Source organism: Pseudocercospora fijiensis (genome assembly GCF_000340215.1).
Source record: "Pseudocercospora fijiensis CIRAD86 unplaced genomic scaffold MYCFIscaffold_1, whole genome shotgun sequence".
NCBI classification, from domain to species: domain Eukaryota; kingdom Fungi; phylum Ascomycota; class Dothideomycetes; order Mycosphaerellales; family Mycosphaerellaceae; genus Pseudocercospora; species Pseudocercospora fijiensis.
This window is the reverse complement of record NW_006921532.1, coordinates 10,836,470-10,860,182: the sequence shown is the minus strand read 5'-3', so window position 1 is coordinate 10,860,182 and position 23,713 is coordinate 10,836,470. Positions and strand designations below refer to the sequence as shown.

At 46.0% G+C, this 23,713-nt stretch overlaps 6 protein-coding genes across 6 annotated transcripts; 4 read left to right on the top strand and 2 right to left on the bottom strand.

Annotated features, from left to right (window-relative positions):
• Nucleotides 1-14,372: 14,372 nt before the first annotated feature.
• On the top strand, nucleotides 14,373-14,901 carry MYCFIDRAFT_201981 (uncharacterized protein). The gene is made up of 2 exons (XM_007923935.1): nucleotides 14,373-14,549; nucleotides 14,608-14,901. Exons 1-2 carry the CDS (start codon nucleotides 14,433-14,435, stop codon nucleotides 14,677-14,679), a joined length of 189 nt encoding a protein of 62 aa, XP_007922126.1. The 5' UTR covers nucleotides 14,373-14,432; the 3' UTR covers nucleotides 14,680-14,901.
• A 104-nt stretch (nucleotides 14,902-15,005) lies between these two features.
• MYCFIDRAFT_76882 (uncharacterized protein) lies at nucleotides 15,006-16,145 on the bottom strand (the record flags this gene model as incomplete). Its single annotated transcript, XM_007922305.1, has 3 exons — nucleotides 15,006-15,157; nucleotides 15,212-15,352; nucleotides 15,404-16,145. 3 exons carry the CDS (start codon nucleotides 16,143-16,145, stop codon nucleotides 15,006-15,008), a joined length of 1,035 nt encoding a protein of 344 aa, XP_007920496.1.
• An 833-nt stretch (nucleotides 16,146-16,978) lies between these two features.
• MYCFIDRAFT_150161 (uncharacterized protein) lies at nucleotides 16,979-19,187 on the top strand. Its single transcript, XM_007924093.1, has 2 exons — nucleotides 16,979-17,329; nucleotides 17,390-19,187. Exons 1-2 carry the CDS (start codon nucleotides 17,022-17,024, stop codon nucleotides 18,822-18,824), a joined length of 1,743 nt encoding a protein of 580 aa, XP_007922284.1. The 5' UTR covers nucleotides 16,979-17,021; the 3' UTR covers nucleotides 18,825-19,187.
• Nucleotides 19,188-19,352: 165 nt separating this feature from the next.
• MYCFIDRAFT_25428 (uncharacterized protein) lies at nucleotides 19,353-20,489 on the top strand (the record flags this gene model as incomplete). Its single annotated transcript, XM_007921508.1, has 1 exon — nucleotides 19,353-20,489. The coding sequence occupies one exon, from the start codon at nucleotides 19,353-19,355 to the stop codon at nucleotides 20,487-20,489; it is 1,137 nt and encodes a 378-aa protein (XP_007919699.1).
• Nucleotides 20,490-20,983: 494 nt separating this feature from the next.
• On the top strand, nucleotides 20,984-21,565 carry MYCFIDRAFT_127958 (uncharacterized protein; the record flags this gene model as incomplete). The annotated part of the gene is made up of 2 exons (XM_007923934.1): nucleotides 20,984-21,213; nucleotides 21,274-21,565. The coding sequence occupies 2 exons, from the start codon at nucleotides 20,984-20,986 to the stop codon at nucleotides 21,563-21,565; spliced, it is 522 nt and encodes a 173-aa protein (XP_007922125.1).
• Nucleotides 21,566-21,608: 43 nt separating this feature from the next.
• On the bottom strand, nucleotides 21,609-23,178 carry MYCFIDRAFT_25371 (uncharacterized protein; the record flags this gene model as incomplete). Its single annotated transcript, XM_007921502.1, has 2 exons — nucleotides 21,609-22,878; nucleotides 23,078-23,178. The coding sequence occupies 2 exons, from the start codon at nucleotides 23,176-23,178 to the stop codon at nucleotides 21,609-21,611; spliced, it is 1,371 nt and encodes a 456-aa protein (XP_007919693.1).
• Between the last annotated feature and the right edge of the window lie 535 nt (nucleotides 23,179-23,713).

Genomic DNA, 23,713 nt, shown 5'->3' with positions numbered 1-23,713 from the left:
AATCTAGGACCCTTCCGGATTATAAAGAAAGTCGGCATATACGTATACGAACTAGATCTCCTAGAAAATCTTAACATTCACCCGGTTAAATACGTTATTAATCTAAGAACCGCCGGAGAAATCGCGGACTCTAAAGACATCCCGCCGATGCCGGAAGCTACCGAGGCTACCGATTAGGCCGAAGACGAGCCGGAATCTGCCTTAGGTACAGTGCGGGCGATTATCGAATAGAGCTTTAGTAACACAAATTTCGGAAATCTTAATCCTCCCGGGCTATAGGGAGAGGTATAATAGGAGGGGTACTCGGACGAGGATACGACCTAGGAACCTCTACGCTATATTATCTTCGCCCGCGAAGCAATCGAGGAATTCCTACGAGACTATACCGACTATACGACAATAGAAGGAGCTGTCCCGGAATATTTTCTCCGAGAAGCGTACGAATAGAATTTAGATTAAGGTCTCCGACCCGAACTAGGATAAGAACACTAGTACCTATTATATACGGACCTCCTTTAGCGTCGTAGGAACTCCGCGCAAAACGAGGGGGGGGCTACTATTATAGTAGCTACCTAGAAAGCACCGACAAGTCCTATAAGCCAGCCGCTATACTATAAAGTAATATCGGATTTGAGTTGCCTTAGTAGTAGGGGCCCCTAGCGAAGCAGGTCGCCTAGTACGCCTAGTACGCCTAGTACGCCTAGTACGCCTAGTACGCCTAGTACGCCTAGTACGCCTAGTACGCCTAGGTCGCCTACTTAGCCGTATAACGTAATATCTTAGGGACTCCCGCGGAGGCCGCATATAGTAGAATAATACGTTACATATTAATATACGAACGACGGAACTATACTAAACTATGCGCACGTATATACGGACGATAGTAAGCGAGATATATAGAGTCGTAGGACAGATCCGAGTAGTAGGAAGGAACCGGAAGGCAGGGAAGAGCTAGGAGAAACATATTTACTTAAGAGCGGTTAAACGAGTTCGTATACGCGCGCTACGTAAGTTAGCTAGGAGATAAAGGCGCTGCGAGACAGCGGACATACGTACTTACACTTACGCGTTAGACGCGCTAGACGGCCGCAGGGCGGAATACTAAGGAAGGGGCTCTCCCTCTAAGGTACCCTTCTTCCTTTCTTTATAGTTCGTCTTATATAGATAGCAGCTATATTGATTTAGTACTCCCTTTAGTTCAGTTTAAAGTTTCGTACACACTCTTACTGCTTAGCTACTAACCCTTATACGACGTAGTAGTATTATATTCTAGTCGATAAGCGGAGGTCGCTTAGCAGAGCTTATAGTACGTATATATGTCCTATAAATTATTAGTATATAGCTAAACAATATACGACTAAACACATACCGCGATTAGTATCGATTAAAGACTTCCTTAAAAGCCTTAACTAAGTCCTTCTCGGGTCCCTCGATAATCGACTAGTATACCGTAGTACGAGACTCGGTACTCTTAGTCTTATCGACAACGACCTAAACCTTAATAACGCTAGATTAGACAATACCGCTACTACGAGCAGTACGACCGAGATATTAAGCGTACTTAGCGAGGTTATTTAGCGTAGTATACTGCTAGTCCTATATCTCGAGTAGACTATCGGAAACGATGCCGGTATAGAAGGCAGGGTTAGTAGTAAGAGTGCGGCGAGAAGAAGTAGTTGTATTGCCGCTCTCGATGCCGCGCTTATATATTCCGATAAGTATAGCGAAGGCCTTAGAGATAATACTGTTATCGCCTTAGATATTAATTATCTATATATCTTTACTATCTCCGAAGACAAGCTTATATAGGGTACTAACTTGCAACTCTGTTAGCTCGATACCGTAAAGGATACTACCTTCCTTAAGTATACGAGACACTATGTTTGCAATAATGTCGCGCTTAACTTAATTAGTATAGGACGAGACCTTTATAACTTTAGTAACTAGCTCTTGTATTTCCTTACTTATAAGCGCCTCGATATCGGCGTCTTTAGTGCCCTTAAGTAGATTAATACGGGCGATGCGCTAGTAGAGATCGGACATATTGTCGCTAGTAGTCTACGGCTCGAGGTAGTCGTTAAGTAGAGCTATACTATGCTATAGCTCTTATCTATCGTAGAAGAGGTGTTAGCTTCTACATATAAGCTTTAGAGCGGTCGACGTTATTATTAAAGGTTGTAGGTTAATGTTCGAAGGTTGAGGTTCGTAAACGCGTAGTAGAAACGCGTCGACCTATAAAGAAGCGGTACGGATAGTTATATACGCTAGCGTATGTTCCCGCAGATTCTCGGTCCGTGCTTTTGTATATACTACGCGACTAGTTGCGTCTAGGTCTAACCTACTCTCTTCTATCTTATAACACTTGTTTGCAAAGTTGTTATTTGCATATTAACTACTTCTATATATTAATTATCCGCCGACAAGGCTGCAAGAAGCATACTAATTACTAACTAAACAAACATCGCCGCCCGCTATTATATCCGACGATATACTAGAGGATATAGACCTCGACGATCTACTACCGTAGACCTTTACGTTTATAGGTAGTAGCCTAGTTTCGGGCCCTCTTAGAAACATATCGAGCGACCTAAGCGTAGCACTACTAACATTAGATATCGATCGTATATAGACTATAGTTAGCCGATAGGTACGTCGCCTCGCAGCTCGTCGTTAAGCGCTAATCCTAGAGATTAGTTCTTAGGCTAAATAAGAAGATAAGGACGACCTCGAGAGCGAGGCTTCGGAATAGGAGGATAGAGTAAGCGACGATAAGGTCGAGATAGAGATAATAGCTAACGAGGTCGAAGGCTTTAATCTAGCTAATAAGTAGGAATCTAATCGCGAGGATAAAGAAGACACTATCGATAGACTACGTACGTATAGCGGCAAGCGAGGCAAAGCTCCTACTGCTATTGCTAATAAGCGTAAGACACGATAGTAGCGTATAGTAGCCGATAAGACCGACGAGGAGAAGTTTAAGACTCTAATAGCACAGTTTAAGATCGAGTCTCTAAGCGTAATAAAGTTCCTCCGCCGGTAGGTCGAGAAGCTAGGCAGTAAGACCTATCGACGTCGTATTAGGTACATTCTAAATAACTTTGCTCGAGAATGCTTAATTAGCGGTCGAGAGTTGCGCTCTAAGTTAAAGAAGCTTATCGGACAGAAGTTCTTTAATAAGTACGATACGATAAAGGCCGTTAAGCTAGCCGACCTTATAGATATAGTAGAAATTATTTAAGAAACCGCTCTAATATAGTATAAGTTGCTCGAGCGTCTGCTACTAAATAAGCGTGCTAAGGTTAGTATAGACATATCGTAGCTAGCTACTAGCGGAGGCGATAATAACGACGACGATTAGGAGGATAAGGATGCCGCCGAAGAACGAGATAAGCACCGCCGACACGAGAAGCGTATCTATACTATTACTTAGATAGTAGCTCGGTCTATAGCCTTAAAGAAAGCCTATTTCTTCGCGAAGGGTTTTAGCTTGTTCCTATATACTTCCGGTATTAAGCGGCGTATCGTAAATGTGCTTAGCAGCCTTAGTATATACTTAGCCTACTCGATAATCTAGACAGTCGCTCGCAAGATTACTATCGAGAATCGTAAGCGTGCTATTGCCCTAGCTAAGAAGATAAAGAAGCAGCCGGTTGTTATTGTCTACGATAACTACTATATCTCCTAGGATCGTTATAGTATATAAGCTATCGGCCAATCTACGAAGTAGAGAAATATAACTACTTCTTATATTACTCGACATCGCGCGATAAAGAAGCCGCTCCGCCGGAATATGCTAGATCGCACGAAGAAGCTAAATCCGAAGGTTATCTTACGTAGCTATAAGAAGGATGCCGCTCGTAAGGCTATATCTCTATATTATATCGACTAGGCGATAGGCTTTATATTCGGTTCGGAGCTAAAGAAGCTGTTCGAGGACTTCGACTTTAATAGCTATAAATTAACGAAGAATAGCGGCACTAAGACATCGCGTTTGCTATAGTACAAGATCCGTATTAAGAACCTAAAAGATAGCAGAACGATTATTATCTCGCTACCGGTATTAGATTATAATAAGGCCTCGATCGAGGAGACCTATAAAGTATACAACGATATCTTCTAGTCGTTTCTTAAGCTTAATCCGGACAATAAAGCATTCTAGGACTAGCTTATTATCGTTATTAGCGACTAGCTAACTGTCGAGCGTATTCGTAGCGTCTAAGCCGGCAGTATCGAGAGTACCCGTACCTACGACCGTAAGGAGTTTATAGTGCCTATCGTAGCGATATTCTACGTCGAGATAAACGCCTATTATACCTCTATAAAGACTTATTATCTGCGGAACAACTACGATAAGGGCAAGAAGCTTGCTTATAACTACTAGGATAATACTACGTACTATAGCGTAACCCGTCTAACTAATAAGAAGTACTAGTACTATATTATTAAGCAGGTCGTAGTCCGATTATATCGCGGTCGCATTATAGCCTTAGTTATTCGAATCTTTATCGACCGTAGCTAGCTAGACTTTACAGATCCTAAGTTAGCTAATAAGAGCTATATCGATGCTATACGGTATATAATTAAGAACCGTATTACTCCTAAGCAGTACCTAGAAGTCGTAGAAGCTGTCTACGAGATAGCCCTTACTTAGAAAGCATAGGTTAGCAAGGATAATACCGGCCGTGTCGTCGATCCTAACTTTACTACTATAGCGCGTATACTAATTGAAATCGACAACTACCTTACTGTCTACGAGGCAATCCGTAAGATAGATATCGGGCATCTTCGACGTATAATTAACATCCTTATACTAAACTTCTTTAGCGCTTATTAGCTCAATTACGGTCGGGAGATAGTATATATACGGTAGTTATTAAGTAGCGTAGCGTACTAGGATCTCTAGGATACAATCCTCGAGTCTTCCGTAGTTAAGATAGATAGCGGTAGGAGTATTACTACCGACGAGTTGCTTAAGCTGCATAATAAAGAGTACGTAGACGACATTAAAGCCTATAGCAATTCGACCTATAACATCGCTACTACTATAGAGCTTATCTCTTAGAACCGCGAGGCTTCGAAGAATATCCGTAATATATTCGAAGGCCTAGGACCTAAGAGCACTAGCTACTATACCGAGAAGAAGATTAGCAATTATATCGTAGCCTTTACTCTAAAGCTAATCGAAGATAGTCTTGCTAAAGTCTAGCTATAGGATAGCCTAGGAGAGGATATACGAGTCCTGTTAGACGACATTTAGTAGCTCGGCGTAGCTTAAATCGTGCTAGCTATCGAGGCACTATATTAGGCTAATATGCGCCTAGTTAGAGGCGTAACTCGCACGTCGGCTAATATTACTGCTAATAGTATAGATAAGATCGATAGTGCTAATACGAGGGAACGTATTAATAGCGGTGCTAATCGAGGTCCCGTCGCTACTAGCGTAGTAGATAATAATACGGCGTTCCTATATAGGCTGTTCGTAGACGATAAGGGCTTTGCTAACCTAGACTTAGAAATAGTCGATGCTACTAGTATATAAAGGCTCGGCGGATCTAAAGCATGTAATCTAACGCTTAGAAGTGTTGCAAAGCTAATAGTAGGAGGGCAAAGTAAAGTCGTAATTGTAGCTTATATCGTTCCTTACTCTATTATAAGGGCATAACAATAAGAGCTATATATATATTAAAATTCATGTCCGCGGCTTTCTTTCTTCTTTAGCGATACGGATACTATCCTTGCTACTAAGCAGGCTCTTCTATTATGTCCTCGTAAGCTCGCTAAGCAGGTTTGCCCTTCGTAGTCGAGTACGTTACCTTAGCTATTAACGCGCTTGCTTAGCGGTAGTTTGCTCTCGTAGTCGAGCACGTTGCCTTAGCTATTAACGCGCTTGTCGGTAGTCTTAGTCGTACGTCGATAGCTAACCTATATACTAGCTCTTTACTACTCTTCTATTATATCCTTATAAGCTCGCTAAGCAGGCCCTTCTTCTATTATATCCTTGTAAGCTCGCTAAGTAGGTTTGCTCTCGTAGTCGAGCATATTGCCTTAGCTATTAACGCGCTTGCCGGTAGCCTTAGGTATGCTAATAGTCGCTAGTATACTAATAGTCGCTAGTATACTAATAGTCGCTAGTATGCTAATAGTCGCTTATATTGCGAGGAAGTAGGAACCGTAAAGTCGAGGAAGCGACTAGGATATCGAGTCCCGCTAAGACCCGGATTTAGTATAGCAGGGCGCCTAATTAGCGGGATTAAACGTTATAGCTACTTCCTTCCGCATATTATAATAAAATATAATACCGACTTTACTACTTTTACGCTACTACGAGCCTGCGACGAGATACGTCGATTAAGCGCATTTCTAGTAAATAGCGCTAGCAAAAGTGTCTAATACGATAACGACGGCCGCCTTAGGCACTAAGAACCGCCTCCGAAGCCCGAGAAGTCGAGAAGTCGAGAAGTCGAGAAGTCGAGAAGTCGAGAAGTCGAGAAGTCGAGAAGTCGAGATACTAACACTAATACTATACTTATTGTACCGCGTGCTCTTGTAGGCACTATAACATATACGGCAAAGATAGATACGCGAGGCAATAACGTATATCGAGCGTAAGCACTCTTCGAGAAGCTATAATAGCCCTCTTACGTTAACGCCCTCCTTTGCTTAAATCTTAGTTACGATCTACTAGAAGGACTAGCTGCTATATAAGATAGTATAAATAAGAGCAATTGCGTCTAGGGATCTGTTTAACTAGCGGCACTAAGCGGCTATAGAAGCATACGCCCCGAAATATACTAGAATTATATATAGCCTATTTGCTATAAGTACGCGTAATAAGTACAAGTATATATACGCGTATACGTAGCAATTAGCGCATTCTATTACTAACTATAGCACGCATAACCGAAGACAAGGTATATAGGACGGGACTTATTAAGCGAAACATAATAGCCTATTCGCTAAAGCGACACCTATTAGTACCTAGATAATAATAGATATAACGCGCCCTTAGTGTTAGAGATACCGCAGAAGAGGTTGTCGAGCGCGTTATAGTTATATAGCAATGTCGATACGCTTGCTAGAACAAAAGGAGGCGCACTGTAGTCGGATAACAGTCTTAATATACTTTCGGATCGGTGCGCACTATAGTCGAATAGCAGTCTTAATACGCAAAGGGCTGCAGTCGTGTAGCAGTAAAGACTAAGCGCCTTTAGGCTTAATAAGTATACTAGAGGCCCTTACGCAACGACTAAGGTTATTATAACTAACAGTCCTAACGAAGGCGTTACGCCGACTTAACTAGATGCGCGTATATTATCCTATAAAGAATCCGAACGTAGGAAGCCTATAGCCGCTACTTAAGGTATACCTTACTAAAGAGTTTTTACCGAGTTAGGCCTATAGCAATGCTACGAACCTATCCTATCTACTTAGTAGGAGAGTCGCTATCGAGCCGCTACTTAAGGTATACCTTACTAAAGAGTTTTTACCGAGTTAGACCGTTAGCCGCATTATAGGTATACCTTACTAAAGAGTTTTTACCTCCGCTAATCTACCCGAGACCCGCAGTTTGTTGCACTAAGACAAGACTGCGATCTAACAAAAACTATACTCTTTCGGTTAAATGCGTAGTCGGCGCCCGCTAAAGCTATAGAAAAAAACCTACTCGCTAGGAGAGTCGCCTTTGCAACGTCTTGCGTCGATAAAGCCTATCGGAGACTAAAAGGACTAAATAAACTACCTACCGAGGAACCTTAACTATTAGATAAGCGGCTCTATCGATAGCAAGTCGCAGAACTAGTAAGGAATAGTATTAATCGCTATAGAGCTACCTATATGCGACAAAGAGGTATCGACACTATTGCTAAGAAGCCGACAGCTAGTATGTTGCTAGGGGTGTTAGTGTGTTAGTATGCGTATAGAAGAAGAAGAAAAAGAAGAAGAAGTTAAACTAGGAAGCGTAGGTCTATATTAGCGCATCGCAGGTAAGGTTTGCCTCTACTAATAGTATTGCGCCATTTACGACAATAGCAAGGCAATAATAACGGCTATACGTTACCGCCGACTGCTACTAGTCTAGTTAAATGCCTAAGGCTACAATTGCTAGCGACGATAAGCACTATATTTAGTCTCCGGACACGCTTAAGGATAGATAGATTAGCCGGTAACGACGATAAGTACTGCGCTTATCCTTCCGGACACGCTTATACGCTAATATAGCTATACGATAACAAACGCCTATTAGCAGGCATAGAGTAATATAGCTATACGATAACAAACGCCTATTAGCTAGGCACAAGCTATACGCCGCGCCTAGTTAGCCGTCTTAAACCCGGATAAGGATTACTATATGTTTAAAGACCTAGCAATAGGAGCAGTACTAATTAAAGATACTGTTAGATTCTCCCCGAACGACTATAGAAGCAGAAAGCATTCTTAATCTACTAATCTATACTCGCCGCCTATTATTTTAATATTATCCTTCTAGCATTGTGTCCTATACGAGACTCTTCCCTCTTCCCTCTTCTATCTATATCTAAGGACCGCTAGCGTAATTGTACTAAATTAATAACGACTAAAGAGTAGCTTATCCTCCTTATTATTACCCTCCTACTAGCCTATATTACGCCGACGAGCTAACTTACGCGTAGATAGACGAGTAGAGCGACTTAAGCGACGACTAGATGCTAGGCTAGAGAGACGAGCTGCCTACTACTAAAGACGCTCTACTGCCTCGAAGTCTTCGTCTTCTGCCGTACGTCTACTACGACCCTAAGATCGATTAGCGGCGGCAGTCTTGCGAAGCTAATTCTTGCGAAGTTTCTACGACACCTTAGCTAAGTTAGCTATATTCTGCTCGATCTATGCTCGGCGCTATACCTATATTATTAGTTAAGAAGGACTAGGCTTAGTAGCATCTGCTATAGCTATAGCGCGGGCGGTAGCTTTAGCCTTTATAGCCTCCTTTATAGCCTCCTTTGTAGCCTTCTCGGCTTTGTTCTTTTCGTCTTGCTTAACCTAGGTAGCACGATTAGTAAGAACCTGCTTAGCGACACGATTAATCTCCTAGACTAGATCCTATAGTAGTACGTCTCTCTAGTGCTTATTATTCTCGCGGAGCTATAATATAAATGCTAGTATACGCTCCTCGATCTTAGTCTCGTCTACGCTACTAAAGCTCTCGACATCCTTGCTATACTTCTCGTTAAAGAGCTCGTACAGATCCTATAGCATTAGATCCGGCATTAGGAAGTTAGATAGCACGACCTCGAATATGCGGTTCTTATATAGGTCTTCGTAGAGCTATTTAACACGCTATAATACCTAATTCGAGAGATCTCGCAAGGCAAAGGCCTATACAGAGTTTGCAGTTAGAGCCTTAATAGGCTTCGGGGTCGGTAGTAGTTCTCTCTAGAAAAGCAGCTCTAGTAGTTCTAGATTATACATACTATAGTAGTTCTTAGTGCCGACAACCTCCTTATCCGGAGGGAATATATACTAATCTTCCTTATAGAATTAGAGCATTATAGTACAGAAGCAGCGGCGGTGTTCGGGGTTAGGGTAATAGCGCGTATTCTAGACATATCTTAAGATATTAGGTATAGCGTTACGCTACCTAATCTTCTTCGAATTCTAAGGCTTCTTGCTTGCGTTGTCGGCGATCGCTTTCTCTACTACCGCATAGAATAGGTTGTCGATAAAGAGCCTAGGACCCGGATTGCTAGTATTGCTAGGACCCGGATTGCTAGTATTGCTAGTGCTACCTAAGCTAGTAACGTAGGTCGTGTCGTTAGCATCGTCCTCCTTACTACCCTCCTCTTCGTCGTCTATACTAAACTTATCGAATAGAGTATCGGTATTATCCTTATTAAAATCCTCGCTAGGGATAGTAATATATCGGAGGTAGCTTAGGCGGACTAGTATAATAGCTACTAGGTAGTAGGCCGAGGCCTAAGCTATAGCGGTACTAGTAGTAGGAACACTAGTAGGCTCTCTTAGGATTATTAATCGATAGTTAGACTTAGCTAGTATACGCTTAAACGCATCGTCGATATACTAGGGCAAGAAGATAATAGCAAGCGTAGTAAGACTAGCGATACGCGCCGTACGACTAAGCTTCTATATTAGATTATCGAGATCCCTAGTAATAGGGAACTTGCACTAGCAGACTAGCTTAATATCTAGGATGTTAATGCTAACTGCTGTCGCTAGTATACCCTAAAGAATGCGGATGCGGGAATCTAGCTTCTTAAACTCCTAATATCGCTTATCCTTATCGATCTTAGCTATATAAGCGGTATAGAAGCCGACAATCTCGTGCACATTAATCGTATATAGTGCTCTAGCTTCTATCGGCGCACTATCCTATATATACTTGCGGTCGCCCTAGGCAGGCTCTTTAACATAATTAGTAAGCTAAATAAGCTATAGTATAAGCTATAAACGACCCTTATCTACCGAGCCTCGGCTGTCGATAAAGATTATTATCTTCTAAATATTCTATAGAGTTGCGAGGCCCTTATTATCGATTGCCTTATATAATACGAAGTATAGATACCGGAAGTTATTAGTCTCGGTTTGCTTAAGAATTTAAAGGATGTACTTGCTATCCGGACGATTAATGCTACCGCGGATAATCTACGTATATAGCGTAGCTAAACTCTAGATATAGAGACTATTATTAATAAGATACTTCTTAGTCTTATCGGAGACTGTAGCGGAACACGCTAGTAGTACGGTGTTAATACTTATTAGCTACCGAAGTAAATAAATAGTACCGTAGCTATTGCGGAAGTTCTTCTACTTAAGATAAAGATAAGCCTTATCCTATACCTATAAACCTAGTATTAGCTTAATCGTACGCACGACATCTTAAAATGCTAGAGTTATAGCTTGTTTAGGGCTATAGATAATATAGTTGTATTTGCCGTTCTTAATGTCCTTTAGTATGTCTAGGTCCTTCTTAAGTGTATCGGCGGTTAATACGTATATACTAATAAGTGCGTATTCTTCTAGACAGAGCTAGCGTATAGCCTACTCTATATCCGTACCCTATTCTTCTACAATCCGGGTTAGAGGCACAATCTAGAGAGTTATTATACTAGTTAGGAGGGTAAAGGCCTAAAAGACTAATGCCTTACCTACGCTAGTACGAGCGATTATAAGTATATCCTATTAACCGAAGATTAAGGCGAGAACTACTATAATCTATAGGTTAGAGGGCTTAGAGTCGCGCGAAGGATGTAGCAGTCTTAAGACCTTGCGAAGACCGTAGCGGATAATCTAGCGATAGTATACTAAGGCGGCCTTATACTAGCCGGCATTCTAGACTAGCTACTAAACCTATTAAAGCAGCGTATCCTCGTTCTTAATTACAGTATAGGCGACGCTAAAGTAAGTATCCTACTCTTATACTAAAGCATCGATAGCAGGCAATATAGGAGATAGATCGCACGTCTATATTAGCTCTTCGTATATAATAGGGCTACGATAAACCGTAGGCGCTCGAGGTTAATATATTAGCTAATCTTCTTAACGCGATAGGCTAGTAGCACTAACGCCGCCGCCGCCGCGACCTAATCTACGATAAGTTAGCCGACCGCGACTACTGCTACGACCGCGACTAGTAGTAACCTTTGCCGCTTTCTACTAGCGCTTCGATATATTTAAGTATTCGCCGGGCATAGCGGGCTTGTTATAGTTATACGGACTAATATAGCGTGTTTGTAAGAGTCGGCGGTGTCGGAAGATGTGTTATCGGAAGATATATAGTAGCACTCGAGTATCGCTCTTAGTAGCGGCGGAGATTAATATAGGCGGAGGCTTTAGTAATGCTTATTTAAAGTATTTAGGACTTAATAAAGGTCTAGCAGTATTGCGCGATGCTTAGTAGAGTGTTTGCGAAGGTTCTAGTAATAGGAGACAAGAGCGCGGCTTTATAGGCAGAAACAAGAGGCGTATAGGCTAGTTATAAGCTAAGGTATATAGACTAAGTAAAGCGTAAGACACGCATTTAAAAACACTTAGAAGTAATAGAGCAGGTCTTTCTTAAAGGGATTATATGTTTTAAATAGCAGATACGAGTATTAGTAGATTGTCTAATATAGGTATTCGCACGATAAACGCGAGCTTATATAACTATCCCTTCGTAAAAACAGTCTTATTTTTCTATAGGTCGCAGTTCTATATATTTTTTTTACGTAACACGCCTAAATCATTCACTTACGTGCCTTCTAGAACCCCCTTTATACATGTAATACGCTTAGACCTCTAGTTGTTGTGCTATTCAATGTCCAAATCTGTGTTCTCGGGAGTGTAGTGTCCGTTTTCAACGTTTTGAGTTTAGGCGCTTCGCTAAGACTCAGCTTGCCTCAGGTATCAATTTAGAACCGAGATAACCGAGAGCACAGACCTAATGCGAAGCGCCTGAAAGGAGGTAGGGCTCTCGCCGACCCCTGCTATAGCGATATTATTGGCGAGAGAATTGCATGCTGTCTTCTGACCTCACATCACCTTTCAGCTGCTGCAGGCCGCCCATTCTGAGACCTTGCTTGGCCGCAGACGGTGTCACAGGGAGTGCAGACATTTGCCACCCACGCTGCACAGAGATGGGAGCTGAGTGACTGTGCCTCGCAAGCCAGACACCAGCCACCCACATTTTACTCATCTCATCTCATCTCATATCATATCCTACACCGGACGCTGACTCTGCCTCAAGACTCCACAAACGATTCCAGTGCCGGAAAAATGTCGCCATCCTGGAAAGAGGTAGAGTCTGGTCGATGGTGACTAAGAACACCGCTGGTGTGAACAGAGATCTTGCGTCTCTAACCAGACCTTTGGCAGACATCACAATGGCACGTAGCATGACGCTTTCACTGAGGAACATAGCAGCATATCTGGCCAGATACCTTGAGTGCCTATGAACGAGCTGTAAAGACTGTCGGTTGTGAATGCCGAATTAATGAAAGGGACACGCAAAGATCCGCTCACCACCTTCAAGCTCCTCTCCTCTCGCTCAGTCCAGCTTCAACTCCCGTTTGATACCTGAATTGGGAACATCTCCTCCGCTGGTGTGCTTGAAGTAGCAATTTCCCCCGCCATTGACATTCCCATCGAATGTTACCCAGCGACAGTCCGCTCTCATCGCTGCATGCAAACCTCAAGATTTGGGGTCTGCTGCAGATCAAGGTAACCACCATTCTTGGTGCCCATGTCGCAGCGAATTCTGTATAGTGCCACCTTTGTACTGATGGCAGATCATCGCTGTACCTCCACCTTGATTTCCCTCAGGGACTCGATCAGAGGAAGCATTCTAGATTCCTCGCACGATGTGCTCCGGCTTGACAGCAAATTGACTGAGATCATTCAGCAATCCGTCATATGTCTCGGCAACCACAGGCAAGGTGAAAAAGTCGACTCTCAAAATTTCATCCTACGAGATCTTGACGCAGTATTCACACACACCCTGATGAGCAGCTCCAATGGCGAAAGTGTTCGTGATGATAATCGGCGTTTGCAGGAGTCCAGTCTCTTCAATTCAATGGCTTCCGGTCATCTCGCCGGCTCCATTGAAGCGGAAAATGCCAGCATAGCAAGCTTGTTTCAAGAATTCTTTTCGAGGATAGTTGTAACGCCAGTGTTCACGGCTCCTTTGCTTCCAGAGGCAGGGATGTGAATAGACCCGGTGTTGATAAGAACTCCAAGAACGGCGGCAATGCTGTTCTTTGGTCCAGGCTGGTAGTTCCCAAGGTATGGGCGAGGCAACACTTCACGTACAGCGTCTGCGCACATCGGAGTGAACGCGCTGGATTCCCCAATCCTGGACTTCATGGTTCGTAACAAATCAGAAATCTTGGATTCTGCGGGCCGCTGATATCCGCTTTCACTTCAAGACGCTGTAAACGACCTTGCTTTTCGGCAGTGGTCTGGATCATTATGGGATATAGCTTGCACAGGGATAAAGTTCGGGGTGTTTAGCCGCTTGGACTCGGGCTGTTGTTGTGAATGTGATGGCGAAGTGTGAAACGACAACCGGCCATTGGGATTCTGACCACTGCACAGGGGTTCTATCAAACTCTGTGGGGTGATGCGGTTGGACGAAAAAGGCGGGAGCGGTGATGTTGCGGAGCGGCGCAGCTAGTCCGATCTACCTGTCTGTCTTGTGCATTATCCCTTTCTTCTATGCTCGCCCTGGTCTATATGGATTATCCGATGATATGGCGATGTTGTGCCTATGGCCTTGCTCTGGAACTTCCCGCTTTTGCTTGCTTCTTTCTCTTTGGAAGGTTTGCTCCGACGTTTGTCGATAGGAGCTCTACTATATAAGTCGGATCTCACATCTTCGAACGTGTTTCTCCTTCTCAACACTGAAAAATTCAGAAACCAAGTTACTATCATCGATACAATTCTCTACTCTCAAGCCCACATCCAAAATGAACTACAAAACAAGCCTCATCTTCGTCTTCCTTTCTACCATCGTATCGACATACGCCATCGCTGTTCCTGAAGCAGAGGCTCTGGACTTAGGAAAACGGGCATGCTGGACAGCTGTAGGTAGTGCATATGTTTCCTCGAGTATCAATGCTGATATAAAATGCTCGATCGTAGTATGCAGCGTGCAAGGCCGCGTGTCCAAATTCGGATTGTGGCCGTTCATCGAGCGGCGACTTCTGTTGTTAGAGGGATGTGTATAACTATCGCTGTATTGTGGCAGAAATTGTGAGCGCAGAACATGCGTGAAGTGCTGATCCTACGGCAAACGTGTCTTTGATAGGATCGGAGTAGGTGGAGGTCAGGTCAGGACGAAGAGGAAGCTTTCGAGCAGGTTCACTAGTCTCATGCCTTACTTAGACGCAGACACTAAAAGGGCGTAGCTCAAGAGCTTGTCTCAAGCTTCAGGCGCTTTCTCCTTCTCCTACGTCTCAGTCTCCTCCCATTTCGTGTCTGCCATGCGTTTCGTCCACTTTTGGACGCTGCACTATGACCATCTGGCCTCTTGGTCCTCTTTAATGCGTCCGATATGAATCGATGCCATCTTCAATCATCTCATAAATCACATCCCGCAGTGGCATCTTCTTCGTCCACTCCGGCTTCCATCCCATTGCGGTGAGCTTGTCCGGTCGCGCAAAACCATTACTGCCCAGTAGTGACCATCCATCTGGATCAAGTCAGTCTCCAACCTGCAGAAATATTACGTAAGAATACTACTCACAATCACCAAGCGGCTCAGTAATCTCCGGCGGGAAGGGCTTCGATCCCGATTCTTTCACCTCACCTCGTTTGAACAAGATTTCCCCGAGAACATCATTTATCTCTTTCCAACTCATATTCGGTTCTTTTGTTGTCGCAAAAACTACACAGAATCAGTCAGCAACATTCTCATCATTAGCAGGATAAACCTTACACAACCCATCGTCCCCACCCTTAACCTTCCCATCCAAAGCAGCACCCAAAAGCAAAATCACCACATTCGCCACATCTCTCACATGTATAGCATACTGCGTAACTTCCCCTGGTCCCCACGTCCCAGCATGGCCAGCCTTTCTCGCAAGTTCCGTAAAAATCGGAACCCACATCCCACATCTGCTTCTATTCTTTCCAATTCCATAAATCAGACTCGGAAACACAATGATCGTGCGAATGCGGTTCTCCTCCCTAGTTCCAGCTGCAAAAATGGCCTTATCAGTCGGGAGATGCGTATTCTCAGACGGACAATCATTCAAATCGAGATCAATGTCTGACCATTCTTTGATTTTGGAGGGAGGGACGTATTCTCCTCGAGCATTATCTGCTAGAATACCACAGCCTGACATGTGCAGATAAATCGGCAGCTCTCCTCCTTTAGCCGATCGCTTGGTGAGACCTTCCAGCGTCGCAGAAACAGAAGGTTCATGGTCCGAATGTGCGACGTGGATGACGATGTCCACAGTCTCTGCTGTTGCGGCTACGAGTTCACGATCTTCGAGATTTCCTTCCAGAATTTCGACACCAGGGTGCAGTGAGCGGAGTCCTTGGGTCCTTTCTGGTGTCACATTTCGGAGTAGAGCGATAAGACGGTGTTCTGGGTATTCTTGTGCTAGTAGTTCGGTCACATAACTGCCTACGAAGCCAGTTGCACCCAGGAGGAAGATCGTCTTTGGAGACATTGTGGTGAGGTGAAGTGCGAGCCAGAGTAGGATGACTCGTAGGTCGTGTTTTGCGTGTAGTCACCCCAACTGCTGTACCAAGGTCTTCAGTCGGTAAAGCTAGTGGGTGGATGCTCGCTAATATATGCTGTTTGCGTGGCAGATCCTGGTCGCCATTACCGATGTCCATATTCCAGATGTCAAACCACTTTGTCGGGACGAAGAAGATGTCCGGAAGTATGGTAGTCGAGAAAGGAGGACACAAGATGTTCAATTTGGCATTTCTTTATTAGTCAGTGAAGGCGGTAAAGAATGGCCTTGTAAGTCGGCCAAGACTTGGAATCGCCTGGCAAATGTTCGGTGCCACCTTCCAGCAGCCGCGCCCCTGCAAACACCACACCAAGGTCGGTACAAGAGGGTCGAACGGCGGAACATTTCTCAACCTCGCTTTGGTTTGAGGTGTCTCCATGATAGCGACAGCGCAGGCTCTACAGTGAGTGAGGGTGAAGGAGTCTCTCTCGAGAGGATGTCAGTGATGCATCAGCAACATTTTCGTCAAGCTTTCGTGGAAATCTCAACGCTCGAAGCTCCGTCTTTTCGAGAACTTCATGATGATGATCAAACGAGGCATCGCAAGTAGTTCTGTCTCGCCAAGGATACTTCGTTTCAGATCAGGGGCTATCTTCAGGCATCATCTCTGCCTGAATTTGACACCACTAGATTGCGCGGCTTGATGCATGAGGTGACTTTCATGACTACATATTATTTTCACATGCAGCACGCCAAGCTGTCAAGTTCGTGTTCACTTCGAGCCAAGCACATATGTGGCATCACGCATCGATACGAGTGAACTGCCAGCATCCCTACTGCCCTTGATCATGCTGCTATATCGCGATCATGGACCTCACGTTTCCGTACACGCGCTATGCTTGCCAGTGCAATGAATACCTGAACGACCCTGCCACCGTGTTGTTCGGCAAGCGTTCGTCGCAGAATGTGGAAGAGCAGCAGGAGGACAAGCAACCTCTCAATCCCCACGAACCGCGCGCAAACTACTCACTATATCCGATCGACCAGCTACTATTCTGCGACGAATGCAACGAGTCACGATGCCAGAAATGCTGGGGAGAAGAGATGATGTACTATTATTGTCCCAGCTGCATGTTCGAGGTCGCCAGCAGCGGGGTCAAGAGTGACGGTAACAGGTAAAGTGAGGTGGATGACCGTAGACATAGAGGGGATACATTCTGACTGGGTATCTGTAGATGTGCCAGGCATTGCTACGACTGCCCGGTTTGCAAAGCCAACTTGAACATCACTGTGCTCAGCCGGCAGCCCGACAAGCACCTCAAGCCTACAGACGCTTCCAAAGACAATGGGGAGTACATTCTCATGTGCCAGTATTGCGACTGGAGCAGTTTGGAAATCGGCATCAAGTTCAGCAAGCCGACCAAGATCACAGAGCAGCTCAACAAGCTGTGGAGGCAGAGAAGCGCAGGTGCAACGGATGAAGAGTCTCCAGAAGGCAAACAAAAGGAAGAACCAGGACATCTTGCGCACGATGCTGCGTTCGCGAATTTGACCAAGTTCTACCGGGAACAGCTGAGCGAGTCGAGCGATCAGCCGAACCCCTACTCGAATAGCCCGTACAGCTCACCCGCAAATCTAGCGCGCATTATGAGCCTTTATGGCGGGCTGTCATACAGTGCGCTCAAGAAGACGCGGGAGAAGCCACAGCCGATGCGCGAGGCAGGCAATTTGGCAGAAGGGCTATCTGCATTCACATCCGATAAGGTGCCCGAAGACGATGATGTTCTACGCAGGATGAAGAGGCTGGACCTAGATGGGACAGCTGCACCTGAACAGCGTTTCACATCACCTCACAACTACGAGGCTCGTTTCACAGACGAGCTATGGCCAATAGCGACTCCATTGAAGGTCAAGAGAGGCAAGCGCTGTCGGACATGTCGACAGATTCTTGCTCGGCCAGACCCCAAAGTTGGCAGCGGAAGATACAAGATCCGATTGCTCGCCATATCTCATATGCCAAGACTACTGCTGCGACCTTTGCATCCCGTCATTCCTGCTCCAAACCCATCATTTCGATTCCGACCCGAGCCTCTTGATCAGTCAAAGTTGCGGCCGTATCAGACACAGCAATACGTCCTTACGGTTCGCAATCCAATCTTCGATCCGGTCAAAGTCACATTGGCTACGCCCACCAATACTCCAGGTAAGGTGTCGTCGAAAGTCACAATCCTTTGTCCAACGTTCGCTATCGGTGCGAATGGTGACAAGTGGGATGACGCTCTTGAAGCGTCAACAATCAGCTCGGGCCGTGATGGCAGCAGAAGAGCAGCCATGGCATCTCTGACTGGATCTGCCGACACCGATCGCCAGCCAGAGGCTGGCAAGATCTGGGAAAAGACCAGAAACTCAACATCTGTAGTCATCGAAATCGTTCCTGGCAGTCTGAGCAGGCGCCGACCAAGCATCGTTTCAGACTCGAAGAAAAGCACAGACGAGGAAGAGTTGAGCGAGGATGATGATGTATTGGAGGTTCCAATATTCGTCCGTGTTGAATGGGAGCATGAGCCAACCGAGATTCAGGACGCCGAGAAGAAAGCACGGGGAGAGACCATACACAAGGAACTGGCTTACTGGTGCGTATTGGGCGTGGGTCGCATTGCAGAGCAATAGCACATCACCCAACAGGATGAGCACCTGTAGTTGCTCAGCGCAGTCGACGCGGCAATAGTCGTCACAGCTGGGTTGCATACAGGTGATGGTGAAGAACCAATTTCCGTTAAAGCCGACGCATCTCCAGCAATTGCACCGACAGCCTTCAGCCACACCTGTCAGCAACATCTGACGCTAAACCTCAAGAACCGCGTTTGTACTAGCTTCTTCACATCAGACCGTCAACTGGATATGGCTGATTCAGAAGTCTGCATTCAGGTCAAGATCCAGCACCTTGCGATGTACCTCGGAGACCCAAGACAGTCTAGTTTGCTGCTGAGTACTTGCTATAGCCTCTAATGATACCCATCGACGTTTTGCGATACACCAGCTAATTCCGTTTGAAGTCCGAAGACTCTTTTACATATATTCTGGTGTCGTCTCCAACATGGCTTCGATTAAGGGCAAGCTAAAGCACACAGATCGATCTCTACAAATACCATTGACTGCCTTGAAGCGGACGGAATTCCCATCACAGCTACATCCACCATGGTCTTCGAACAACCCACCCCCTCATCACCAACCTCTACCCTCCCAGAAACCATGCGCGCCCTCGTCCTCCACTCAACATCCACACCTCCAAGCGTCGAGAAAGTCCCCTGCCCCCGCCCAACACCAGGCTCCGCCATCGTCAAAATCCTCGCCTCAAACGTCCTCTCCTACACCCGCGAAATCTACAACGGAAAGAAAAACTACCCTTTCCCAACCCCCATAATCCCAGGCTTTTCCGGCATAGCCCGAGTCTCCGCCATAGGTCCCGATGCTACGAAGCTGAAACTCGGAGATTTGGGTTTTCTGGATACGACTGTGAGAAGTAGCGATGAGCCCAGCGATGTTTTTCTTTGTGCTGTGACGGAGGGGTTTACGGAGGGGAGTAAGAAGTTGATGAGGGAGGTTTGGAGGGATTGGAGTTTTGCTGAGTTTGCTCATGTTCCACTTGAGAACCTCACGTTGTTAGATGAAACTCAGCTTACTAAAAGTTTGGGGTATAGGGTTGAGGAGCTGGCGTCTATTGCTACACTTCTCGTGCCATATGGTGGACTCAGAGATATTGAATTTCGAGCTGGACAAACGGTTATTATTGCGCCTGCTACGGGACCGTTTGGTTCTGCGGCTGTGAAGGTGGCTTTGGCGATGGGTGGGAGGGTCATTGCTATGGGAAGGAATCGGGAGAAGCTGGAAGGTTTGAAGAAAGAAGGGAGGGTAGAAATTGTTCCCATCACTGGCGATATTTCCGCGGACTCTGAAGCGATTAGAGCTTGTTTCGGCGGGAAAGCGAGAATCGACGCATACTTCGACATCGGACCTCCCGAAGCTGAAGAAAGTACTCATATCAAATCTGCGATCCTGGCATTATCTCATGGTGCTAGGGTTAGTTTGATGGGTGGGTATAGAGGTGATATTGCCATTCCGCATGCGACTGTTATGCATAAGAATCTTAGACTGTATGGGAAGTGGATGTATGAGAGGGAGGATGTTAGGGATTTGGTGCAGATGATTGAGGGTGGGATTTTGACGGTTTATGTAGAACTAGTCGGGGAATTCGGACTGGAGCAGTGGAAGGAGGCTTGGGATTGTGCTGCGGAGAATGCTGGGCCAGGGAAGCATGTTGTTATCAAGCCTTAGATTGGAGGTTTTGTGGTTTTGATGCTGGAAGGGATTACGGAAATGGTTGATTCTCCATGAGGGTTATATAACGTGTATGCTTGGCCCTGATGCCACCCAGTACCAGCCGAATGTCAGTAAGCATCTCTTCAGCTGCGGTGCAAACAACCATTATTTTGGGCGGTGTAGTTGACGAATCGTTCATTAGCGCTTCGACCTGAGCCGTGTTCGCGTCGACTTCCATGCTGCTGGACATCGAAAGTCGAGATCCTTCAAGCCAAGTATCGCACGAACTCTAATCTGTGGGTGAACATGGCAGTCGCGACGTGCATCGCATACTCTTGATGGAAGGCTGAGCTGAATCGAAAGCCGCGAGCTGCAGCATGGTGGGATGAATGCAAGCTGAGTCATCTGTGCTGTGTACCACCGAGGCATTCCATCAAAGCATCATCGCTCCTAAGAAATAGTCATTAGCATACCTATCAGAAATAATAGCAGCAGCAGTACCCAAAGCCATGAATTCTTCAAAACTGCCAATACGAACCTGGGATCTCACCACCTCGGAAAGCACCTACAAAATTTCCACCGACCCCAACCTCCTAGACCACGACTTCATCAACAAAGCCTTCGCATCAGATCACATGCCATGGGCGCAACCAATGTCTGCGGAAATTCTCCAAACCCTCCTCGCCAACTCCTTGACTCTTGGCCTCTACCTCGAAATTCCAAACATCAAACCTCCAAAGTCATCCGAAGAGCCAGAATCTCCGCGAACTCCATCTCCAACTCTTGAATCTGATGAGAGCATGTGGGGGCAGATCGGTATGGCTCGTTTGGTGACTGATCACGTCACAGTCGTTTACCTCACAGACATGTATATAGATCCGGCGCATCAGCGGAGAGGGCTAGGCCGGTGGATGGTGAAGTGTATACGTGAGCAGATACGGGAGTTTCCTGTGTTTAGAACACTCCTGCTTTTGACGAGTAATCCTAAAGCGCGGGAGATGTATGAGGAGGAATTGAGTGTGAAGAATGTTGTGGACAGAAAGGATGGGGTAATTTGTATGACGAGGAGTAGTTATGAAGAATACATGTAGATTTGTCTTGTGTTTGTGGTACTTGACGTTACCTGGAGTATGTTCATGATCCTCTATTTCCTCTCAATTGGTCATATCGTAGTACGGCCCCTATCAGGACATTTGCGCCATCGGCACAAGCATCAGGACTAGAGTATTCGGCAGGATTGTGTGAGACGCCGTCTCTGCAGGGTATGAAGATCATGCTTGTTGGGCATCGCTTGCTGGTGTACACTGAATCGTGACCAGCTCCGCTCGTCATGAATTTACCCCAGCTGCCAATATCGAGACCTGAGACTTCGCTCTCGCCATAGAGTGCTGCGCCTGCGTCTTGGACGCACTTGATACAGTGGTCATGGAAGTACGTGGCCGGAGAGACGAAATCAGTGCGCCAAGATACATCACAATGTCGGCTAGAGACGGCGCAGTCTGCATTAACGCCTTCGATGTTCTCGCCTGCGGATATGGCAGCAAATGCGGCTTTACATTCGACCTCTACAGCATCGACAGTCTCGTCCTTCGGGGCACGGATATCCAAAGTAAACTGAACAAATCCAGGAACGGTGTTTGTGGAGCCAGGCTTGAGGGTCAGTATTCCAGTCGAGGCTAGAGCCTTGTGCCGATGCGCAATCTTGTGAGACGCAAGGATCATCTTTGAAGCAGTCAAAAGAGAATCAGCTCGATGCTGGAAGCTGGTCGCGCCAGTGTGCGCGTCGCGGCCCTTGACAGTCACCGTGAACCACTTGTACGATTGCACGCCTTTGACCACTCCAACGCGGCGTTCTTCAGCTTCGAGAATCGGCCCCTGCTCAATGTGCAGCTCAAAGTGGGCAGCCATAGGAGTGCTCTTGTAGCTCGCTGGAGTCGAGCCCAAATATCCAATGCGTTCTAGCTCGGACTTCATGGTGGCAGTGTCATTAGCAGGTATGACGGACTTCAAATTGTGCGCGTCTTCGAGCGGTATATCTCCAGCCCAGACTCCCGAAGCAACCATGGACTTTGGGAAGCGAGCTCCCTCTTCGTTGGTCCAGTTTACGACTCCAACAGGGTAGGCAGTTTCGACCCAGTTGTCATTCATAGTCTTTAACATCTCTACAGCAGCGCAAACACCAAGAATGCCATCGTACCGACCACCTGTGGGCTGTGTGTCAAGATGGCTACCAGCATATGTAGCGTGACCTGCATTCAGACCCGGCCTCACGGCGAATTGATTTCCCATGGCATCATAGTGCACTTTACAGCCCAGATCCTCCGTGGTCGCGGCGAACCAGTCGCGAGCTTGCTTATCAGTGTCAGAGAGGGAGAGGCGAGACATGCCAATATCTGTAGGTCCACTGCACCGCACAATGTCAGCCCGGGTTCTTGTGAATCATCTATGACTGTGAGAATACAAGATGTGGATGCGTTCAGTTGGCCGTTCGTGTAAGTCATCAGTCCTCCGAACGAGGGAGGGCAGACGTAAATTTGGTGTGCATATTTACGAAGTTCATCAGAGCATCGTTGTCGGGAAGCGGCGCGAAGGGAATGACTTACTCGCCCCATCTCTCTCCTTTGCCCCATTGGCTAGTAGAGTGGATGTCGTTCATCAAGCGGCCCTGGTTGATTCGGATGCTGGCAAGGTCCTGCTCAGACATCTCTGCCACAGCAATATCGCATCGCGCAGACACCGCAAAGGATCTGCATGTGAGCTGTGGAGATCGCCATGCTGACCTCGCATGTCTGAAGGTATGTCGAGAAGAAATGTTGAGAGCGCGCTGCGCGGCCCCAATAATGCCTCTACATGATGTTGTGGTGATCATTTTCGTGAGAGTCGTGTCTAAAGTGTGCTCTTCCCGCCTGGTAGGTGCTCTCGTTCCGTCCTCGGCAAGATCGCGAAGCTTATTTGGAAGCCAAGAGACGACACTGATAATGCACTCGATTGAAAGGCAAGGCGAAGGGGTAGATCGTGCTCCCGCCGAATGGTAGTGAGGTTACCAAAAGCCTGGGAGCAATAACACTCTCGAACACCACCAGTGAGGGCGACAATTGTCGATGGCGGCGGCAACCTACTTTGTTTGGCCGGCCGATAGGGCGTGGCCCACAAGCTACTACAAAAGCATTTTCAAAACAGAGCGAGCAATGCCATGGGCTACGAAGCAGCATTGTAGACGTAACATTCAGAGCGGGTAG